General features: G+C 46.1%; 3 protein-coding genes and 1 non-coding gene across 5 annotated transcripts in view; 3 read left to right on the top strand and 1 right to left on the bottom strand.

The window, feature by feature from the left end:
• Positions 1–12,119, bottom strand: part of ELP2 (elongator acetyltransferase complex subunit 2) — a 58,872-nt gene extending 46,753 nt beyond the window's left edge. Inside the window, exons 1-3 of the mRNA XM_049769644.1 lie at positions 11,970–12,119; positions 9,457–9,535; positions 2,339–2,409 (exon numbers count right to left, since the gene is read on the bottom strand). Coding sequence (XP_049625601.1) covers positions 2,339–2,409; positions 9,457–9,535; positions 11,970–12,107 — 288 coding nt within the window. The 5' untranslated portion in view covers positions 12,108–12,119. The remainder of the gene's footprint in view (positions 1–2,338; positions 2,410–9,456; positions 9,536–11,969) is intronic.
• Positions 1–22,177, top strand: part of RPRD1A (regulation of nuclear pre-mRNA domain containing 1A) — a 1,137,547-nt gene that overhangs the window by 1,032,280 nt on the left and 83,090 nt on the right. The window lies entirely within an intron of this gene.
• On the top strand, positions 9,037–9,159 carry LOC126005314 (small nucleolar RNA SNORA26). Its single transcript, XR_007494452.1, has one exon. It is a non-coding gene; the product is annotated as a small nucleolar RNA SNORA26 (small nucleolar RNA).
• SLC39A6 (solute carrier family 39 member 6) overlaps positions 15,181–22,177 on the top strand; it is a 29,773-nt gene continuing 22,776 nt past the window's right edge. The window contains exons 1-3 of the mRNA XM_049769645.1: positions 15,181–15,905; positions 18,580–18,763; positions 20,171–20,340. Coding sequence (XP_049625602.1) covers positions 15,186–15,905; positions 18,580–18,763; positions 20,171–20,340 — 1,074 coding nt within the window. The 5' untranslated portion in view covers positions 15,181–15,185. The remainder of the gene's footprint in view (positions 15,906–18,579; positions 18,764–20,170; positions 20,341–22,177) is intronic.

Raw genomic sequence — 22,177 nt, 5'->3', positions numbered from 1 at the left:
ACAGGACTGATGGGTCTGATCCTTGGTTTGTTTTTTTTTGTAATTAATATCTTTTTTTTTTTTTTTTTTTTTTTGGCTTTTGGGTCACACCCGGCCACGCTCAAGGTTTACTCCTGGCTCTATGCTCAGAAATCGCTCCTGGCAGGCTCGGAGGACCATATGGGATGCCGGAATTCGAACCACTGACCTTCTACATGCAAGGCAAACGCCTTACCTCCATGCTATCTCTCCGGCCCCTTAATATCTTTATTTTATTTTTGTTTTTGGTTTTTGGGCCACACCCGGCGGTGCTCAGATGTTACTCCTGGCTGTCTGCTCAGAAATAGCTCCTGGCAGGCACGGGGGACCATATGGGACACCGGGATTCGAACCAACCACCTTTGGTCCAGGATTGGCTGCTTGCAAGGCAAACGCCACTGTGCTATCTCTCCGGGCCCAATATCTTTATTTTAACACCATGATTACAAATGATTGTAGATGAGTTTCAGTCATGTAAAAAAAAAAAAAAAACAAACCCATTTACCAGTACAACATTCCCATCACCAATGTCCCAAATCTCTCTCCTCCCCACCCACCCCCACTTGAACTCTAGACAGACTTTCTACTTCCTTCATTCATTCACATTGTTAGGATTGTTCTCAATGTGGTTATTGTGGGGCCAGAGTGATGGCAAAGTAGTAGAGTATTGAGGCCAACCCAGGATGGACTCAGGTTTGATCCCTGGCATCCTATATGGTTTCCCGAGCCTGCCAGGAGCGATTTCTGAGTGCAGAGCCAGGAGTAACCCCATTGTTGTTGACTTTGACTTGAATATTTGGTATTGTCCTCTTTTTTCCTTCTCCAATGCACTTGAGACTACTTGGCCATTCACCCCCATCCTTTCATATTTGAGTTTTTCCTGCACTCAGTTTCTTTTCTTCTCCTTGCTATATTCTAGGGCCAAGGGTGTTGAAGACAACTCCCATTAGGACCATTGCATTTCTTCACGCAGTTATTCTAAATACCACATAAGGATATAACTGTATTTATCCTCCTCCTTCTGGCTTACTTCATATAACATAATATCTTCCATTTCTATCCAAGCTGCTGCAAATTGCATGATTTCATCATTCTTGCAGCTATGTAATATTCCATTGTATATACCACATCTTCATGATCCACTCGTCTTGTTGTTGGACATCTAGGTTCATTCCAAGTCTTAGCTTTTGTTCTGAGTGCTGCAATGAATAGCACTGTGCATACATCTTTTGGATGAATACTTTTCTGTCATGGGGATAGATACCCAAAAGAGGGATCTTTGGGTTGTATGGCAGCTCAGATGCATCTATCAACAGTATCTTTAGTTTTGGTATTAAAGAAATTGATAATTCTTTTTTAAATTAAAATTATTTATTTATTTGACTTTTGAGTTTTGGGCCACATCTGGCAATGCTTATGGGTTACTCCTGACTCTGGATTCAGAAATCACTCCTAAAAAAAAGAATCGCTCCTGAGAAGCTGGAGTAATAGCAATAGTACAGCAGGTAGGGTGTTTGCCTTTCATGAGATGAAACTAAACCAGGTTCAATCCCCGCATCCCAAATAGTTCCCCCATCCTGCCAGGAGTGATTTCTAAGTGCACCGTGGGGTGTAGCCAACTCCCATCCCCCCAAAAATAAGTAGTTCTCATCTCTTCCAGTAACACTGGAAGTCAGCAGCACCACATTACCAGGCCTGGGCACTAAATCCTCAGGAGACATGGCCAGGTTCAGGTTCAATTTAAATAAAATTGAGAATATTCCAAAATAGAGTTCGGAGAGACTAGTCAAAGGGTCAGAAGTCATGCTTTGTATTCTGAAGACCCTGGATCAACCCCTAGCACCATATGCTCTCTAAGCAAAACCTGAAGTAGCCCCAGCACTGCTGGGTATGACCTAAACACTCTGCCCCTAAATTATTCCAAAGTGGTAGAAAATTCACAAAAATTAACAGTATATAAGTAGAGAGCAGATATTAGATATAAGAAAAAGGAAGTGACAGCATCTGACTACAAACAAGTATGAGAGAACTTTATTGGGGGTGGAGGAAGAGTAGCGTACATTTGGCCACACCCAATGGTGCTCAGAAGCTATTTCTGGCTCTCTGTTCATGAATGACATCTGGTAGTGCTCAGGGATGTTGGTGCTTATATGTAATAACAGGAATCTGGCTGCATGCAAGGCAAGAACTGTACTTCCTGTACTATCTCTCTGGTCCCGAAGGGAACATTACAAAGGAAAACCTTGGCAGTAATCAAGAAAACAGTTGAAAATGAAACATATATAACAGTTATTTCTTTTAATTATAAATAGTTACCCACCTGATTATTCTCTAGTTTCCAGTAAATTACTTGATTATCAGATCCTCCAGAAACTAATTCAGTACTAGAAGCTGAAAAAGGCATGCAAAACATTAAGTATTTGGGTTTTATCCCCCCCCTAAATATCTTAAACAATCAATTGCAAAGCTATAGAAGACATAAGAAAATTCATATATCCATTTCCTGGACTCACTACTAATATTTTGACTCATTTGCTTAATATTACTGATACAAGTGTCTACACATTCACACCATTTTATTTTATTGTATTTTATTTTATTTTATTTTATTTGGGGGGGGGTCATATCCGGTGGCGCTTAAGGTACTTAAGGTACTCCTGGCTCTGTGCTCAGAAATCACTTCTGTCAGGCACAGGGAGACCATATGGGATGCAGGGATCTGTTTTGTGTTGGCAAATGCATTACTGCTGTGCTATTGCTCCAGCCCCCACACCACTTAATTTTTGTTTTGTTTTGTACCACTTTATTTTTGAAAACAATTTCAAAGTAAGTTCAAGGCATGACCTCTGATCCTCAAACCCTTCATCATATTGCTGGGGATGCAGCTCAGTGGCAAAGCTCATGCCTTGCATGTACAAGGAGGTGGGCTGACCCACATGAACACAAAATAAATTATACTTTATCTTATGTATATAAAAATCATAAAAATAAATATGGTGATCACATTAAAAAATATATAGAAAAGGGCATAGAGCAATAAGTTAGACAATTTTATTTGGGAAGGAGCGGACACACCCTACAGTGCTTCGAAGTCACTCCTTAGCTCTGCACTCAGAAATCACTCAGGCAATGCTCAGAGGACCATATGGAATGCCATGGATCAAGCCCAGGTCGGCCATCAGCAAGGCACACACCTTACCTGCTGTACTACTTGCTCTTTTGGATTTTCCACATAATTGTTTTTTATTTACTCAAGTGCTAGATTTTGTTTTATTTGTTTGTTGTTTTGGGACAACACCTGCCAGCACTCAGGGATTACTCCTGGTTCTGCAGTCAGGAATTATTCCTGGCAGGCTTGGAGACTACATGGGACTCCAGTGGAGTCCGCGTGACATGACAAAAGCCACGCTCTAGGACCTGAAGCAAAAACTTCAAGGAAGTTAGTCTCCTAGAGCAGTCATAGGCGGTTCCGGAGCAAGAAAATATTCCCCACCTCATGTACTGCTTCTGGGAACAGTGATGACTGTTTTTCTTACTTCATGCTACAATAACCTGGGAACACTGTGTTCTATAGAAACCCATCATGATCATTTGAGAGCACGCTAATGATTTATGAATTACACAGAAACAGCTGAGAATGATTTTTTAGAAAAGAAGCCTTTCACAGAAAATCAAGGAATTTTGCTTCAAAGCTATCACTAATGTTCTTAAGAGTAATAAAAGTAAGAATCATTTAGCCACAACTTTGGGTCAGTTACAAGTAGAAGAGTCTCTCATAGAAGAATCTAGGGAAAAGCCTGTAGCACAAAACCTGACAGCTGGAGACACTTTTAGGACTGTGTCAGATTCATTTGGGTATCCCTATAATGAGGCAGAAATAGATCAGGTAAAGGAAACAGGACGTTTTATGTTCCTAAGAAACAGCAAGGCACATGATGGTTCTATCTAAGACAGGGCAAATGATAAGAACCACCTAGAAGACTAAACTATGGCCCACTTAGCATCTGATCCCTTACCTTATACAGGAGTGTATGATGAGGCTGGTAACAGAGGAGTGGTGCAAGAAGGAAAAAGTGTGTCTTATTATAAATTGCTCTTTTTAGAAAAATTAAAAAGAGCAATGCCTCTTTAATGTCATCTTACACAGGAACAAAAGGATTCATTAAAAAGGCAAATAAAGAAGGGCCAGAGCAGTAGCGCAAGGGGTAAGGCGTCTGCCTTGCCTGCACTAGCCTAGGACGGACCTCGGTTTGATCCCCTGGCGTCCCATATGGTCCCTCCCCCCTCAAGCCAGGAGCGATTTTTGAACACATAGCCAGGAGTAACCCCTGAGCATCACAGGGTGTGACCCAAAAAACAAAAATAGAAATGCAAATAAAGAAGGCTGTGGAAGACTTGGACTAAGGCAGTACATGATTGGAGACCTTAAACCTGGACCCCCACACATAGATTTAGAATGGTGGATCCATAACATATTAAAATATAACAAAAATCCTGCTCACAGCTCAGGCTGGGCAAGCTTCTAAAATCAAGCAAAGATTAATCACATTAACCACTAGCCTTAAGTCATATAGTAAATACAGACAACCACCAAAGTGCCATTGTCTAGAAATAGTAAGATTAGATCTGATTCTTTTGTTTTTGTTTGTTTTTTGGGTCACACCCAGCGGTGCTCAGGGGTTACTCCTGGCTGTCTGCTCAGAAATAGCTCCTGGCAGGCGGGTGAGGGGGGGGGGGGGGAAGGGAACCATATGGGACACCGGGATTGGAACCAACCACCTTTGGTCCTGGATCGGCTGCTTGCAAGGCAAACACCACTGTGCTATCTCTCCGGGCCCATAGATCTGATTCTTGATAAGGACAGCATGCCTAAGAAATTGCTAATATGTGTCAAATATATGTTGAAATGAGAAACCTGTAAATTAATGTGTTTTGATTTTTTGCTGTTAGATATATAAATAACCTAGAGAAATAAATGCAGTTGCTCTGTAGCAGAGGCTCATAACCAAAGCTCATAACCACTTTCCAGCACCCAAGACTTCGAGTCTTTTGTTTCCCTGACTCCTTGCCCACCTGTCTTCCATGGAGGACCCTAGTGCTGTCCTCTGATGACTGAGCGGTCTGCGGCAGGATGCCAAGGATGGAACCCATGTAGGCTGCATGCTAGGCAAACAACCTATCCATTGCGCTAACGCTCTGGCCTGTGGTGCTGGATATTTAAAGGAAACAGCTAGGAAATACTAAAGAGCACATGGGATCGTGCTCCTGGAAAGTCATCTCTCAGATGGCTGCCCAGACTCTTCTAGAGGTGCCAGGCATTGGGCTGCACATGCACTACCCTGAGGAAGTCTGTGGAGAGCACAACCCTAAGACAGCAAGTGTCTGTCAAAGAGCTTTGAATAGCACACTCCAAGCTGGATTGGCCTCCAAGCTGGATTGGCCAGGAGCCTAGCCTAGAGAGTATCATTTACTTTATAGTGTTTGCTTTCTCATATTTCCCAAATAAAACGACTTTACTTCAAATAAAACAAAACATTACAAATGTGAGGGGCCAAAGAGAGAGCACAGCGGTAAGGCGTTTGCCTTGCATGCAGGACGGTGGTTTGAATCCCGGCATCCCATATGGTCCCCCGAGCTTGCCAGGAGCAATTTCTGAGCGTAGAGGCAGGAGGAACCCCTGAGCACTGCTGGGTATGACCCAAAAACAAAAAAAAGAAAAAAAAATTACAAAAGTTGGGGGGGGGGCGCGGAGAAATCATTAGTCCAATGGGTTAGAGTATATGCTTTGCACACAGAACCCCTAGGTCTGACTCCCAGAACCGTATATACTCAAGTTCTGCTGAACAACCCCTGAGCACTGGGACAGGAGTAGCCCCGTATATACTCAAGTTCTGCTGAACAACCCCTGAGCACTGGGACAGGAGTAGCCCCCAAGCATTGCTGGGTATGGTCTAAAACAAACACAAAAGTCATGGGAAAAAAAAGAAAGGGCTGGACAGATAGCATGGAGGTAAGGTGTTTGCCTTTCATGCAGGAGGTCATCGGTTCGAATCCCAGCGTCCCATATGGTCTCCCGTGCCTGCCAGGAGCAATTTCAGAGCATGGAGCCAGGAGTAACCCCTGAGCACTGCCGGATGTGACCCAAAAACCATCAAAAAAAAAAAAAAAAAGAAAAGAAAAGAAAAGAAAAACAGCAAAGTGAGGAGCTTCAAAGAGGCAGGTTTCAAATGGCTTATTCAAGGGCCGGTGGCGCTAGCGGTAAGGTGTCTGCCTCGCAAGTGCTAGCCAAGGAAGGACCACAGTTCGATTCCCCACCTCTGCGTCCCATATGGTCCCTCCAAGGCAGGGGCGATTTCTGAGCGCTTAGCCAGGAGTAACCCCTGAGCATCAAATGGATGTGCCCTAAAAAACAAAACAAAACAAAACCAAAAACAAATGGCTTATTCAAATCCCTGAAATCTAGCATGAACAATCTGCAGAACAGAAAGATCAATGGGACAGAGTGATAGCACAGCAGTAGGCATTTGCTTTGCATGGGGCCAACCTGGGACAGACCTGGGTTCGATCCCCGGCATCCCATATGGTCCAACAAACTGGGTGTGGCCCAAAAAACAAACAAACAAAAAATCCAGAAAGATCAAGAGCAAGAAAAGAAAAGCAGCATAGTACCAGATATCATAGTACCAGAAAAGCAGCATAGTACCAGAGCACCAGATATCCTGCCTTCACCAACTACCCACTAACTTGCTCCTTTTCCTTTGGTTTTTCTCTCTGGCCATAAAGCTAGGTTTCCAGTTCCTCTGCAACAGTTGTTTTCATGAAAGATTAAAGTCCGGCCCGGAGAGATAGCACAGCGGCGTTTGCCTTGCAAGCAGCCGATCCAGGACCAAAGGTGGTTGGTTCGAATCCCGGTGTCCCATAGGGTCCCCCGTGGCTGCCAGGAGCTATTTCTGAGCAGACAGCCAGGAGTAACCCCTGAGCAACGCCGGGTGTGGCCCAAAAACCAAAACCAAAAAAAAAAAAAAAAAAAAAAAAAAAAGATTAAAGTCACTGGATGGAACAAGGACTACTATGTTTATAGGTTCATTGTAGGAAGCTTGTTTATTTTAGATGGCCAACTGGTCTGTGCTCCAGGGTTAGACTCTTCAATTACATTCTAAAATTTCTGACACATCTGTGTAAAGAACAATGCATCATAAAGGCTCCCTACCAGAAAACAAGATCAAAGATTATATTTTTACTCAGAAGTTTAAGGTTCATGTTCTAACGCTGATGCCAATCAAGTATGATCCTGGGCTTCATATATCACATCACAAACAAATAAACTTATTTAACTTCAGAAAATTGAGAATTATATTCATAGGGTAAATAAAAATAGCATGTTAAAAAAAGGCTTTTTTTGGGGTGTGTGAGGCAATCCATATTCCACTGTGCTAAAGGGTTACTCCTGGTTCTGAGCTCAGGAATCAATCTTGGTAAGTTCAAGAACCATATGGGATACCAAGGACTGAACCTGACAGGCAGGAAAGCTGCATGGAAGACAAGCGCCCTACCTACTATACTATCATTTTGGCCCAAAACAGGCCATTTTGGACCAGAGCATTAGTACAATATGAAGGATGTTTGCTTTACACGTGGCGAGCCAGGATATACCTGAGCACCACTAAGGACAGCCTTAAAAACAAAAAAGGCTAAAATGAAAACAATTTTTAGGGGCTAGATGAGAGACAACAGAAGAGGAAAACAGTTTTGGCCATAGCTAGCTGTGCTTAGGACTTACTCTTGGTTTTGAGCTCTAGATTCACTTCTGGCAGTGACGGGCAGGACCAGATGACCAAACCTGGGTCAGCTTGTGCAAGGCAAGTGCCTTCCTTACCCACTGTACTATCTCTCCAGCCCTAATGCAAAACTTTAATGTTAATGTTTAGTGATGATGAACTTCACTAAATGCTAAACGAATGTAATGAGGGAAACTAACAAGAGGCAGTTCTCATTTCTCAAATTTCTAACATCTGACTTTATCAAAATATTGATTTTCATCTCTGCTTTAATATTTAATCTGTTGCAACATCACATGTCATATCTCTGCTGAAAAAATGTCACTGTATACTGTGACAAAATGAGTGAAAACTTCTTTGTATTATTCTAATATATATATATATATATATATATATATATATATTTTTTTTTTTTTTTTTTTTTTGTTTTTTGGGTCACACCCGGCAGTGCTCAGGGGTTACCTCCTGGCTCTATGCTCAGAAATCGCCCCTGGCAGGCACAGGGGACCATATGGGATGCTGGGATTCGAACCCCGTCCTTCTGCATGTAAGGCAAACGCCTTATCTCCATATCTCTCCGACCCCTCTAAAAATAATTTTTACCTCACAGATATCACAAATAAACCCCTAAGGGGCCTCTGTGATGTCTAATATCATCTTTTTTTCTTTTTGGTTTTTGGGCCACACCTGGCGGTGTTCAGGGGTTACTCCTGGGTGTCTGCTCAGAAATAGCTCCTGGCAGGCACGGGGGACCATATGGGACACCGGGATTCGAACCAACCACCTTAGGTCCTGGATCGGCTGCTTGCAAGGCAAACACCGCTGTGCTATCTCTCCGGGCCCTAATATCATTTTTCATGTTACAAGAGATTGAGGGACAGAGTGATATACAGCAGGTAGGGCAGTTGCCTTGCTACCGGCCAACCTGGGTTCTATACCAGATGGTCCCCCAAACCCACAAAAGTAATACCAGTGTAAGAACCAGGAGAAACCATTGTGAACAGCTGGGTGTGACCCCAAAACAAAAATAAAAACAAAGAAACTTAGGTAAATAGAGATGCAACATTTTCCTGAAAAAAACAAAACAAAACAATGTGCAATATAACCATGGCAGAAGCAGACTCATAGCCTGGTTGTCCAGATCCTAGCCTGGAACCCACCTGCTGGGAAAGTGGCTCAGTGATAGAGTGGAGGTCTAAGAGCCCTTGCATCTTGAGGGCCTAAGCTAGAACCTAACACCAGACACAAAAATATCCATAGGTCTTTAAGAGGCTAACACAGAAGGGTAAAATAAGTCTCCATTAAACCTAGAGAGCAGATTGTAAAACTACTTACTCTCTGGATCCTGTCTGGAGTTATAGCCAAGGGAACAAAAAAATATCCATAGGCAACAGAGAAGGTTCTCACTTCAGAGGAGAGTGAGAAGAGTCTCTACCCTGACCCTTCTGCTATTTTTTCTGTGAACTGTCTGATGAAGTGAAGTAACAGGTCAGAGCATTCATTCAGCATTACCACCGTTTTTCTCCCTGTTATCTCAACTTACCTTAGTATCAGATAAGCTAGTACTAATTTAATAGAGTGATAAAAGAAATGATTTACCATCTTTTACCAGAAAGCAAGTGAGATTAGATCAGATGAACAATGAGATATAAATACTCACAACCATCCAGTTTACAAATCCACTGTACGCAATTGACTCGAGCAGTATGACCATTCAGGTTGTTAACAACGACCCTTTTCTTCACAGGAAAAAAGATCAGTTAGTAAATGAGAGTTTACCCAACAGAGAAAACAATAAATTAAAATCAGTTTTTAATTCTAATTAAGTATTAGAATCACAGCAAACAGAATCACATTCATCACTTGAGAAATCTGTCTTCTCATTCACTTCACTCCCAGTGTCCTGTGCTCTCCTCATGAAAACTCTGAGGCCTTCCATGTGGCCTAGTTTTTACTCCCAGAATGCCTCCCTACCTTCCAGGTATCCTTCTCATTTAGGGAGTCTATGCAGACACACAAGGCTAGATAGACTACCACAGGTCTAAGGTTCTATTTCTACCATACTTTGAGGGTTTTGTCAATCGATAGAGGAATTCATGATAACACTTAAGATACAAATCAGTGGGCCCTGAGAGATAGCACAGTGGTGTTTGCCTTGCAAACAGCCGAACCAGGACCAAAGGTGGTTGGTTCGAATCCCGGTGTCCCATATGGTCCCCCGTGCTTGACAGGAGCTATTTCTGAGCAGATAGCCAGAAAGTAAACCCTGAGCACTGCCGGGTGTGGCCCAAAACAAACAAACAAACAAAAAAAAAAGATACAAATCAGTGGCTGGCTCAATGTTCATGTCAGGGATGATGAGGTATGCGTGCCGAATTAAAGACACAAGGTCCATCAGATCAATCAGACCACAACTACTATCCTTCCAGGTTAGAATGCAAGATCAGGTTCCCAGCAGACCCTCAGTATGCCATTTTCACCAAAACAACACCACCTGATTTTAACTTTAATCCATCACTAAGTAAAATATTTTAATTACTGTGACTAACTGTGCCTTCTTCCTTTTTTTTTTTCCTGTGCCTTATAGCCTTTAATCCCTAAAACTACTGGCTTCAAAATATGCTCAAGGACGATTAGAATTACACCTAAGAAAAACAGGGGCCTGGAGAGATAGCACAGCGGCGTTTGCCTTGCAAGCAGCCGATCCATGACCAAAGGTGGTTGGTTCGAATCCCGGTGTCCCATATGGTCCCCCGTGCCTGCCAGGAGCTATTACTGAGCAGACAGCCAGGAGTAACCCCTGAGCACCAACGGATGTAGCCCAAAAACCAAAAAAAAAAAAAAAAGAAAGAAAGAAAGAAAGAAAGAAAGAAAGAAAGAAAGAAAGAAAGAAAGAAAGAAAGAAAGAAAGAAAGAAAAACACACAGAGTAATGCGTTTCACATATGGATATTTGATATTAGGAAACAAAGATATTTAATTGGGGGCCGGGGTGATAGCATTCGGCCAACATAGGACAGGCCTGGGTTCCATCCCCAGCGTCCCATTGGGTCCCCAAGAGATATCTGGTCAAAGAGCCAGTAGTAACAACCCCTGAGGGGTGCCGGGTGTGGACCAAAAAAAAACAACAAAAATGTTCACTGTCTTACCACTCTGAAAAGTTTGTTTTGGGGGTACACGGGTGGTATTTTGGACTTTTTCATTCTTTTGTGCTAGGGAAACCATCTGTGATGATGAGAGTCCAAGCCACGTGCAAGGCAAGCACACGATCTGCCGTACTGTCTTGTCTCTCCAGAGCCTGGATGAAAACTTCCCGGTAGCTAGGTCCATTTTGAATGCCAACCACTAAATATCAAGTCCAGTCACATGGTTTTTTTTACACGTTAACATCGTCACTTGGCCATGAGGCTGTTTATGATTAAGTACAAGAGTGTGACGGATGGGGCCGGGCGGTGGCGCTGGAGGTAAGGTGCCTGCCTTGCCTGCGCTAGCCTAGGACGGACCGCGGTTCGATCCCCCGGCGTCCCATATGGCCCCCCAAGAAGCCAGGAGCAACTTCTGAGCGCATAGCCAGGGGTTACTCCTGTCACAAGGTGTGGCCCAAAAAAAAAAAAAAAACCAAACAAAAAAAAAAAGAGTGTGACGGAGGGCAGACACAGACCCACTGAGCAGCTGTGCAGACAGGGGGGGGTCTAGGTCTGTCTACCTCTAGTTCTGTCTTCGCGAGGCTCAGTGCTACAGAGGTGCAGAGCCAGAACAAGACCAAGCCGGAGGGTGGCCAGCGAGCTCAGAACAGGGACTCCAAGGACTTGACAGGAATGTCTGAGCGTGCCAAGTCGAGGGAACCAAGAGACGCAGACAGCAAGGCACAAGCTGCCCCGCGCTTTGCTTCTGCACTGCTTCCGTTCAGGCTCCTGAGGAACACTGGCGTTAGCACGGCCCAATGCACAGCAGCGTGTGCAAGCAGGCCCGAAACGAGTGCGCGGAGGCCGCGCGGACCCAGGCTCGTCGGGCCCGGGCCCCTCTGCCGCCTACGACGCCCCCACGAGCGCTCGTTTCCCCGCCCCAGGGCCCCGACGGCCTCCCGCAGCTCCAGGCCTCGTCCCCGGCTTTGCGGCGCACCACGATCCCCAGCCCAGGGCTCGGAAGCCGTGGCGGCCCGCGCGCGGCTTACTCGAGGGTCGTAGAGCGCCACGGAGCAGGACGCGCCGAAGGCCAGGAGGCCGCCGGGCCCCGGGCTCCAGCTCAGGACGCCGCGCACCCGGTTCGGGCAGCAGAACACGTGCGCCGCCTCCAGCGCCGGGGCCCCCATGTTGCGCCGAGCGGCGGCCGCCGAGGCCCGGCGTGCACTTCCGCCCGAGACCCGGAAGTCGGAGCCGAGCTGGGCCCCGCCGCGCCTCCACGCGCCTCGCAGGGGCGGGACCCGCCGCGGGGGGCCGTGCTCGGCCCGAGGATCAGCCCCCCAGGAGGCGGGGCGAAGCGCGAAGGGGCGTGGCCTGGCCGGCGCTGAGGACCCGCGTCTAAGGGGGCGTGGCCTGTCCGGGGATCAGCCCCAGGGGCGGGACCAGACGCGGGGCGTGGCCGGACTAGGAGGCGGGGTCAAGCGCGGAGGGGCGGGGCCAGGCCGGCGCTGAGGACCCGCGGCTAAGAGGGCGTGTCCGCCCGAGGAGCAGCCTCGCTTCTTCACGCTTCGCCTCGCCTCCCCTCGCGCGCGGCCTCCATCCGCCTCCATCCGCCTCCTGAGCCGAGTCCGCCGGCCCCGCGCGGTGCGGCCGACGACCGCTAAAGACGCCGGGTGCTGGCGGGCCCGCCTCAGGCGCGTCCCTTTATCTCTCCGGGCCGGACTTCCCAGCCCGCGGGCCGAGAGGACACGTGACTCGCTCCGTGGGGCGGGGCGGGGGGGGGGAAACCGGCTTGGGGGCCGCACTGCGCATGCCCAAGAGTCGCGGCGGCGGCGGCGGCGGCTCCTCCTCCTCCCCCTCCACCTCCTCCCGGGCGCGCGCGCTCGCTCGTTCCCGCCGGTCCGTCCCTCCGGCTCCGGGCGACGGAGGCAGCGAGCGAGGGAGCGAGCGAGCGCGCCCGCCCGCCCGCCCCGACGGCCTCGCCGGCCGGCTGCCACTCGGCGCTCGCGACTCCGGCGCGCCGGGCCCGGCCCTGCGGAGCGAGCGCGCGAGGCAGCGGCGCGCCGAGGTGAGTCCCGGCCGTGACGGACAAGGACCGCCGGGCGTGGGGCGGCGGCGGCCGATCGGGGCCCTCGGAGGGACCGCGCGCGAGCCCCGCGCCCGGCAGCCGCCGCCTTTGTCCCCGCGCCGCGCCCGACGCCCCTCTCTCTCGCTGCGCGCGCGGCCCGCGGCATCCTCCGGCGCGAGACGGGGCAGCATCAGGGCTCCGCCTGCCCCGCTCGGAGATCGCCCTGGGGAGGCCGGACTCGAACCTCCGACCTTCTGCACGCTCTGCTGCCCACGCCCAAGTTGGTGGGGACATTGGGAGTTCTTGACGAGGCGTCCCCAGTTTCCCCCTGCGCTCCCTGGGAGCTTCTCCAGTCCCTGGCCTCGCGAGCCCTAGCGGACCGCATCCTTGCATCCTTTCCCCCAGCCGCTCGGCTGCGGAGCCCCACCTCCGCCCTTGGCCGCGGGCTCCTCGGCCTTGATCCTGCGCTTCCCTCGCGCTTCCTTTGCTGCTCTGTCTCCTCTCTCCTCCTTTCTGAAGGGGGTCCAGATTCTCAAGGCCCATCTAGAAGAACTCCTCCGGATGAGTGATGGTCACAGGGGTCTCAAACTCCGTTTACCTGGGGGCCGCAGGAGGCAAAGTCCGGGTGGTCCTTGAGTGCAAAGTCAGTAGTAAGCCTTGAACATTGGGGGGGGGGGTGTGACCCAAACAACTCAAACAAAACAAAAAAAGATTCCTCTAGGGCAGGGCCACAACATGTAGTATGGAGGGCCACAAACGGCGAGTTTGAGACCCCTGGAGAATGACATTTTCCCTCGTTGATAGCATGAGGATACGATAGGTGCTTTTTTTCTTTCTTTGGTGTTTGATTTTGGGGCCAGACCCTGCGCTATTCAGAGGTTACTCCTAGCTCTGCACTCGGAAATCGCTCCTGGCAGGCTTGGGACACTGTGGGATGTCGGGAATCGAACCCAGGAGTAACCTGAGCACCGCCGGGTGTGGCCCAAAAACCAAAAAAAAAGAAAAAGAAAAGAAAAGAAATGTATCCTTCTGTGTTGTTCAAGTACATACCGAGGTGGGAGAAATACTACAGAAGGCTAAAAGCATGCTTGCATGCAGGAGTCCTGTGTTTGATCTTTGGTTACCTGAGCACCACAGGGCATGACCTCCAGGCACAAACTAAGCACAAAATTGGTCCCCATTTGCCCCCAGGTTTAGTCTTAATCATTCCCAAAATTATTAACATGAAGTACACGTTTTGTGGAATATGACTTGAAAATATCCTGAGCTACTATCAGGAAGATAGTATAGCAGGCAGGACTTTTGCTTTACAAGTGAACAATCCTGGTTGGTCTCTGGTACCACATGATGGTCCCACCCTTCCAGGGATGATTCCTAAAGCCAGAGCCTAGAGGAAGCCCTGACCATCGCTTTGTGGCCTAAAAACCAAAGAAGAAAATGTCATGGAAATACAAAAGAAATTGAGTATCTGATTGGGAGAAACAAGCCCTACGTTGATTTGTATGTACTTTAAGAAGAATACTCCGTTGTGCCTCAGTCTAAGATTGCCATTTCTGCTTTTTTGATATAAAAAGATTGCTTTAAAGTGATAATGCTAGCAGGGTAGTTGAGATTTGTATTGTTTTGAATCAATGTTCTCAGTGCACTAAGTTGCCAGTATGGTTTCTGTGAACGCATAGTCCTCGAATTTCGGTTGCATTTACAGTGCAAATTACAGAATGAATCTCTTGAGCATTCATTGGTTCTTAAGTTGTAGAATGTGATTTTGCATTGCAATTGAGGAGCCTCAGACTCTACTTTTACACACAGTGAGTGAGCACTGGACTCATCACTCAAAATGTTGCTCCAAAACCTTGATTATTTGATTAGACAAAGGATTTTCTTTATTTCTTTTTGTTTTTGTTTGGTTTGGTTTCGGTTTTTGGGCCACACACGGTTACGCTCAGGGGTTACTCCTGGCTATGAGCTCAGAAACTCAGAGATCGTCCCTGGCTTGGAGGACCATACGGGACGCCAGGGGATGGGACTTGGAACTGCAGTCCATCGTAGGTTAGCGCGTGCAAGTGCAAGGCAAACGCCCTACCGCCTGTGCCACCGCTCTGGCCCCTAGACAAAGGATTTTCATTGTGATTACTTAATTTAGATTGCTTTAGAAGTGAAGACTCAAATTTTCTTTCTCTGTATTCTCTAGGAAAGAGCAATGGCGAGGAATTTGTCCCTCATCTTGATCCTGACCTTTGCCTTGTCAGTTACAAATCCTCTTCATGAAGTAGAACCAGCGACGGCTTTTCCTACCACTGAGAACATGATTCCAAATTGGGAATCCAGCATTAATGTTGACTTGGCAGTTACCACACGGCGACACCACCTACAGCAGCTTTTCCATCGTTACGGAGAGAATAATTCCTTGTCCGTTGAAGGTTTCCAAAAATTGCTTCAGAATATAGGCCTAGATAAAATGAAAAGAATCCACATACATCATGACCACGAACATCACTCTGATCATGATCATCACTCTCATCATAACCATGCTGCTTCCAGTAAGAATCACCGCAAAGCTCTTTGCCCAGACCACGGCTCTGAGAGCTCAGGGAAAGAGAGCAAAGCCAGCCAGGGCACAGGAGCTCACCGATCAGAACGTGCCAGTAGTAGAAGGAATGTCTTAAAGGATGGCATGGGTAGGAATAAAGTGACCTCAACTGCAGATAATGTGATCTCTGAAGGAACTCACTTTCTAGAGACCATTGAAACTCCCAAACCTGGAAAACTTTTACCCAAAGATCTGAGCGGTGCCACACCACCCAGTATCACGGAAAAAAGCCAGGTGGTCCAGCTTGGTGGTAGAAAAACCAACGAATCTATGAGTGAACCTCGAAAAAGCTTTATGTATTCCAGAAACACAAATGAAAATGCACAAGAGGTAAGATGAGAGCTGTTACTATTTTAATTATTATATCTGCTGATCTTTCCTATCATTGCAAATGAGTTTAAAGGGAAAATAAGGGCCCGGAGAGATAACACAGTGTAGAGATAACAAGAGATAACACAGCAGCGTTTGCAAGCAGCTGATCCCAGACCAAAGGTGGTTGGTGCGAATCCCCACATCCCATTTGGTCCCCCATGCCTGCCAGGAGCTATTTCTGAGCAGACAGCCAGGAGTAACCCCTGAGCACCACCGGGTGTACCCAAAAACCAAAAATAAATAAATAAATAAATAAAGTGAAAATAAAATGGTTATTGAAATTAGAAAATATTTAGAATTCAGGTATTAAGGCTCTTTTTTAGAAATTTAAATATGGGGCCCGGAGAGATAGCACAGTGGCATTTGCCTTGCAAGCAGCCAATCCAGGACCAAAGGTGGTTGGTTCAAATCCCAGTGTCCCATATGGTCCCCCGTGCCTGCCAGGAGCTATTTCTGAGCAGACAGCCAGGAGTAACCCCTGAGCACCGCCGGGTGTGACCCAAAAACCAAAAACAAAACAAAAAAAAAAAAAAGAAATTTAAATATGAATGGTTTTTTTTCTTGTTTGTTTTGGGGGGGTCACACCCGTCAACATTCAGGGGTTACTCCTGGCTCTACACTCAGAAATCGCTCCTGGCAGGCTCGGGGGGCCATATGGGATGCCGGGATTTGAACCGATGACTTTCTGCATGAAAGGCAAATGCCTTACCTCCATGCTATCTCTCCGGCCCCTAAATATGAATGTTTTTAAAGATTAATGTTAGTGGGAGGGAGAATTGGGGAAAATTTATCTTGTCTTTAGTCAATAAACTCTTTATCCACATATCAAAAACTTCTTTTTACCATTGAGGGGCGATTGCCTGGCATGTAGCTTACCTGGGTTCAGTCCCTGGCATCTTGTGTGGTTCCCCTGAGCCATCACCAGGATTAATTTTTAAATGTAGAGTTAGGCTTAACCCTTGAGCATCACCAGATGTGTGGCGACAAAACAAATAATAAAGAGGAGGAGTAAAATATAAAAGAAGGGAGTTTCAGAAGGAAGAGTTTTATTGGGGTAGTAGGATTGGAGATGCGGAAAAACAAGGAGAGTAGTGTTAACTTACTTGGCAGAGGAGTCTTAAACTATGAGATAAGTGAAGTTGAAACAGCTACAACGGAGGAGGGAATAGACATGTGAAGGACTGGATAGTGAGTTTCTGAGTTTATGGGTTTTTGTTTTTTTTCCTAGAACTAAACTTCCAAACTAGACTTTTTTTTTTTTTTTTTTTTTTTTTTTTTTGCTTTTTGGGTCACACCGGCAGTGCTCTGGGGTTATTCCTGGCTCCATGCTCAGAAATCGCTCCTGGCAGGCTCGGGGACCCTATGGGATGCCGGGATTTGAACCACCATCCTTCTGCGCCTAAGGCAAACGCCTTACATCTGTGGCCTCCCAAACTAGACATTTTATCTTGGCTGAGCAGCTAATTACGGGCTGGAGAGATAGCATGGAGATAGGACAGTGGTTCGAATCCCGGCATCCCATATGGTCCCCCATGCCTACCAGGGTCAATTTCTGAGCGCAGAGCCAGAAGTAACCGCTGCGCGCCACTAGGTGTGACCACCCAAAAAAACAAACAAAAAAACCCAGCTAATTAGCTAGCTTATGTTAATAAGCAAAGCATAAATATTTTTCATATCCTCAGAGTCATCGATTCTGAAATAATTGGTATCCTTACAGAAGTACCAATGATAAAGTTTGTGCTGAGCAGTATTGTGGGAGTGTTTTTGGTTTTGGGTCACGGCGCTCAGGGGCTACTTCTGGCTCTGCTTTGAAATTGCTCCTGGCAGGCACAGGGGACTATATGGGATTCGAACCAACGTCCATACTGAATCGGTTGTGTGCAAGGCAACGCCCTACCACTGTGCTATCTCTCCAGCCCCAATAGTGGGAGTTTAAAATAACTTTGCAAAAGATTAGAAATAGGTAGTGCCACCTATTTTGAAAGGACAGGAACTGGTTAGATTATCCAGAGAGCCTCTTCAACCAAGCTTGTCATCTAATTAAATTGTTGAAACAGCTGCCTGCCAGTACAGGTTTGTTTTATTAGCCAGCCTTACCCTCTCCAAGAGTAAACCACATAATTTCGTATTCCCTCACTCATAGAACATTTTATTAGGTATGTAGACAGAACTGAGCTAAGTTTTGCAAGAATGTTCATTGCTGAAAGGGTAACATGCCTTGGACTTGCTTGGACTGGATAGGATAGCTTTAATACTAAAACATATTTCTCAATCACTAATGAACCCTATCTTGAAATTAAAACTCATTTCCTTAATAGGCTTATACAATGAGTTAACAGGCTTGTGAATGTCTATTTACCCTCAAGCTTATTCTACTTGAGACTTTCTTCCCTGGGTGACTGATGCAACAGCTTCTCCCAGGAAGATGTGGGATACCATCTTCGTGACAGTGTCTCTTGGTAGCTGGAGGCAAATTCCAAAGTTCTTAAAACTAAAGTTGGTTTTACTTTGCTTTGACTATTAAAAAAACTTTAGTAGCTTCAGTAAGGAAATTGTGTTGTAATCAGACAGACTTTGTAAGTCTAATGGGACTGTTTTTTTTTGTTAATGTTCACTGCTTTGTTTCCCTCAGTGTTTCAATGCATCAAAGCTGCTTACTTCTCATGGCATTGGCATCCAGGTTCTGCTGAATGCGACACAGTTCAGCTATCTTTGCCCAGCTATCATCAACCAAATTGATGCTAGATCCTGTCTGGTTCACACGACTAGTGAAAAAAAAACTGAAGTCCCTCCAAAGACTCATTCTTTACAAATAGGTAAAATAGCATTGTTGATGGTTTTTTGGGTTTTGGTTTTTGGATTACACCCAGCAGCACTCAGGGGTTACTCCTGGCAGGCTCGGGGGATCATATGGGATGCCGGGATTCAAACCTCCGTCCTTCTGCATGCAAGGCAAACAAACGCCTTACCTCCATGCCATCTCTCCGGCCCGTTTTTTTTTTAATGTAAAAATAACTTATAGATACATATATAAATTTTTTTCTCTGCCTTGAATGTGAACAAAGCAAGCTAATTTGCCTTACCTTTAAAATCAAAAGTAAGGACTGGAGAAGATAGCATAGCTGGTAGAGCATTTGCTTTCCACACAATTGACCCAATTCCCCTTATGATCCTCTAAGGCCTGCCTGGACTAAACCTGAATACCAACAAATATGCCCAAAAAATCAAAAGCAAAAAGATTATTAAGCACAAAAGAGCTTAGATTGTAATGTTGCTTTTAGCTGATCTCCCTCCTATAGTGCATGTTAGTCCCCTGCCGATTGTAATTCATTTGAAGTCATCCCACAGGAGTATCACTGTCAAATTTGGATCAGATTTTGACTGTTCTGTATATTCCACACTAGGGGGTGAGGAAGGTCCTGCCCTCTGAATTCATGTGGTCTGGTCCTGGATGATGGAGCAGGCTTACAGCCTGTTCACTGCCCTCCACCTGAATTTTACCGCCTATAAGTGATGTTAGAAATATCCAAATGGAGAGGCTGGAGCAATAATGGAACAGATAGGGCACTTACTTTTCACATAGCCAACTCAGGTTCCATCCCTAGCACTGCCTATTGTCCCCCAAGTCCACCAGGAGTAATCGATCCCTTAGCACAGAGCCAGAAGAAAATCCTGTGTGTGTGTGTGTGTGTAAGAAAATCCTGAGCGGTTGTCCGTGTGTGTGTGTGTGTGTGTGTGTGTGTGTGTGTGTGTGTGTGTGTGTGTGTGTGTGTGTGTAAGAAAATCCTGAGCGGTTGTGTGTGTGTTAGGGTTATTTGCCTTGCAAATAGCCAACCCAGGTTCCATCCCTAGCAATCCTGTATACCTTCCGGGATTAATTTATGAGCAGAGCCAGGAGGAACACCTGGATTCTTGAGTATTGATACTGCTCTGTTACCACAGTCCTATTCAACAAAGCTATATTCACATAGATTTTCCTACTTTTACAATTGTTTGATGCTTCTCCAAAATCTCTCAACAAGTTTATCAGTTGCTAAGTCCGGGAGGTAGCTCATGTGACAGAAAGCACGTCTAGTTTGTGTGTGATCCTAAGGTCAATCTTCAGCACTGCATAGCTCTCCAGGACTACCAGGTACAGCCCCGGAAACCAGAAACACCCCTGGGTAGAGTTTTATCAGTTGTTTGATTTTTTTCCGCTTTCTTTTCTGTGTTTTATTTGACAGCCTGGGTCGGGGGCTTTATCGCCATCTCCATCATCAGCTTCCTCTCTTTGCTGGGTGTCATTTTAGTGCCACTCATGAATCGAGTGTTTTTCAAATTTCTCCTGAGTTTTCTTGTGGCTTTGGCTGTTGGAACATTGAGCGGTGATGCTTTTTTACATCTGCTTCCTCATGTAAGTACAGTAATTTTCCCTTTTGGTGTTTTATTATTCAATATTAAAATTATATTTGGGAGATATAGGACAGCGATCAGGCATTTGCCTTGCATGCAGCTGACCGAGGAGAGACCTGGTTCAATTCTCAGCATACCATATGGTCCCCCAGCCTGCCAGGGATGATTTCTGAGTACAGAGCCAGGAGTGACCCCTGAGCGCCACTGGGTGTGGCCCAAAAACCAATAAATAAATATTTAAAAATATATGTTTATGTATATATATTATGTACATAAACAAGTTTATAACAATTCTTTGTATTGGAATGCATATAAGTTTAGACATTTGTTTAAGAGGAGTTGATTTTATAATATATGTAGTAATTGAAGGCTTTATTTTTGGCTGGAGAGACGGTACAGGAGTTATAGTGCTTACTTTGAACACGCTGACCCTGTTCAATTCCTACCTCTGCATTTGCCCCTCCAACTATTACCAGTAAGGAACCCCCACACACACACTATCAGTAGTGAGCCTGCCCTGATTGCCACTTGTGTGGCCCAGCCTTCCATCCCCAGTTTTACAATAAGTCTTTTCTTTGTTTCTTTGTTGTTTTTTTTTAAGGGGGGGTGGGTCAGGGAAGCCCTTATCACTCCTAATCCCATATCACCTATACATGAGTGATGCCTTCTACTTCTGAGACTAATCCCGGCCTTGTACTAGAGTTTAACACTGATTCATTGTTCTTTAAGGAAATTTACGAAATATAGACTAATTTTTGGATCCAGTTAACTAAAGGAAACAAATTCTGCTCAAATATTAGTGCTACAACAGACTACAATGTGAATTATGTGCTTAAGTTTCCGTGTAATTGACCCAGCAAATTTTTTCTATTTTGTTTTCTTTTTTGGGCCACACCTGGCAGTACTCAGGAGTTACTCCTAGCTCTGCACTCAGGGATCACTCATGGCAGACTCACTCAGGGAGGACCATTTGGTGTGCTCGGGATCAAATTTGGGCCTGGTGCATACAAGGCAAACACCCTACCTACTGTACTATCACTCTGACTTTTCACCCAGCAATTTAAAATGTGACTATAACCCTAGGAATTTTTTCTTTTTTTTTTTTTTTTTTTTGGTTTTTTGGGCCACACCCTGTGAAGCTCAGGGGTTACTCCTGGCTATGCGCTCAGAAGTTGCTCCTGGCTTCTTGGGGGACCATATGGGACGCCGGGGGATCGAACCGCGGTCCGCCCTAGGCTAGCGCAGGTAAGGCAGGCACCTTACCTCCAGCACCACCGCCTGGCCCCAGGAATTTTTTCTTAACGTTTAATATATTTCTCAGAACTGAAAGTATGCAAGTATATAGTGAGACAAAAACAAATCTGTAAAGTTATTCAATAGGCCCATCAAACATTTGCTCAGATAGAAAATATTTGGATCTAGGACCAGAGAGCGCAGCAATAGGGTGTTTTGCCTGGCATGCGGCCAACCCAGGCCAGACCCCGGTTCCATTGTCAACATCCCATATGGTCCCCTGCGCCTGCCAGGAGCAATTTCTTTTTTTTTTTTTTTTTTTTTTTTTTTTGGGTTTTTGGGCCACACCCGGCAGTGCTCAAGGGTTACTCCTGGCTGTCTGCTCAGAAATAGCTCCTGGCAGGCACGGGGGACCATATGGGACGCCGGGATTCGAACCAACCACCTTAGGTCCTGGATCGGCTGCTTGTAAGGCAAAAACCGCTGTGCTATCTCTCTGGGCCCCAGGAGCAATTTCTGAGCATAGAGCCAGGAGTAACCCCTGAGCACCGCTAGGTGTGACCCAACCCCACCACCACCACCACCAAATGGATCTAGAGTACTTC

The sequence above is a fragment of the Suncus etruscus genome, chromosome 3, assembly GCF_024139225.1.
Source record: "Suncus etruscus isolate mSunEtr1 chromosome 3, mSunEtr1.pri.cur, whole genome shotgun sequence".
Classification (NCBI taxonomy): domain Eukaryota; kingdom Metazoa; phylum Chordata; class Mammalia; order Eulipotyphla; family Soricidae; genus Suncus; species Suncus etruscus.
The sequence above is the reverse complement of the archived record's forward strand: the minus strand, read 5'-3'. Positions and strand labels throughout refer to the sequence as shown.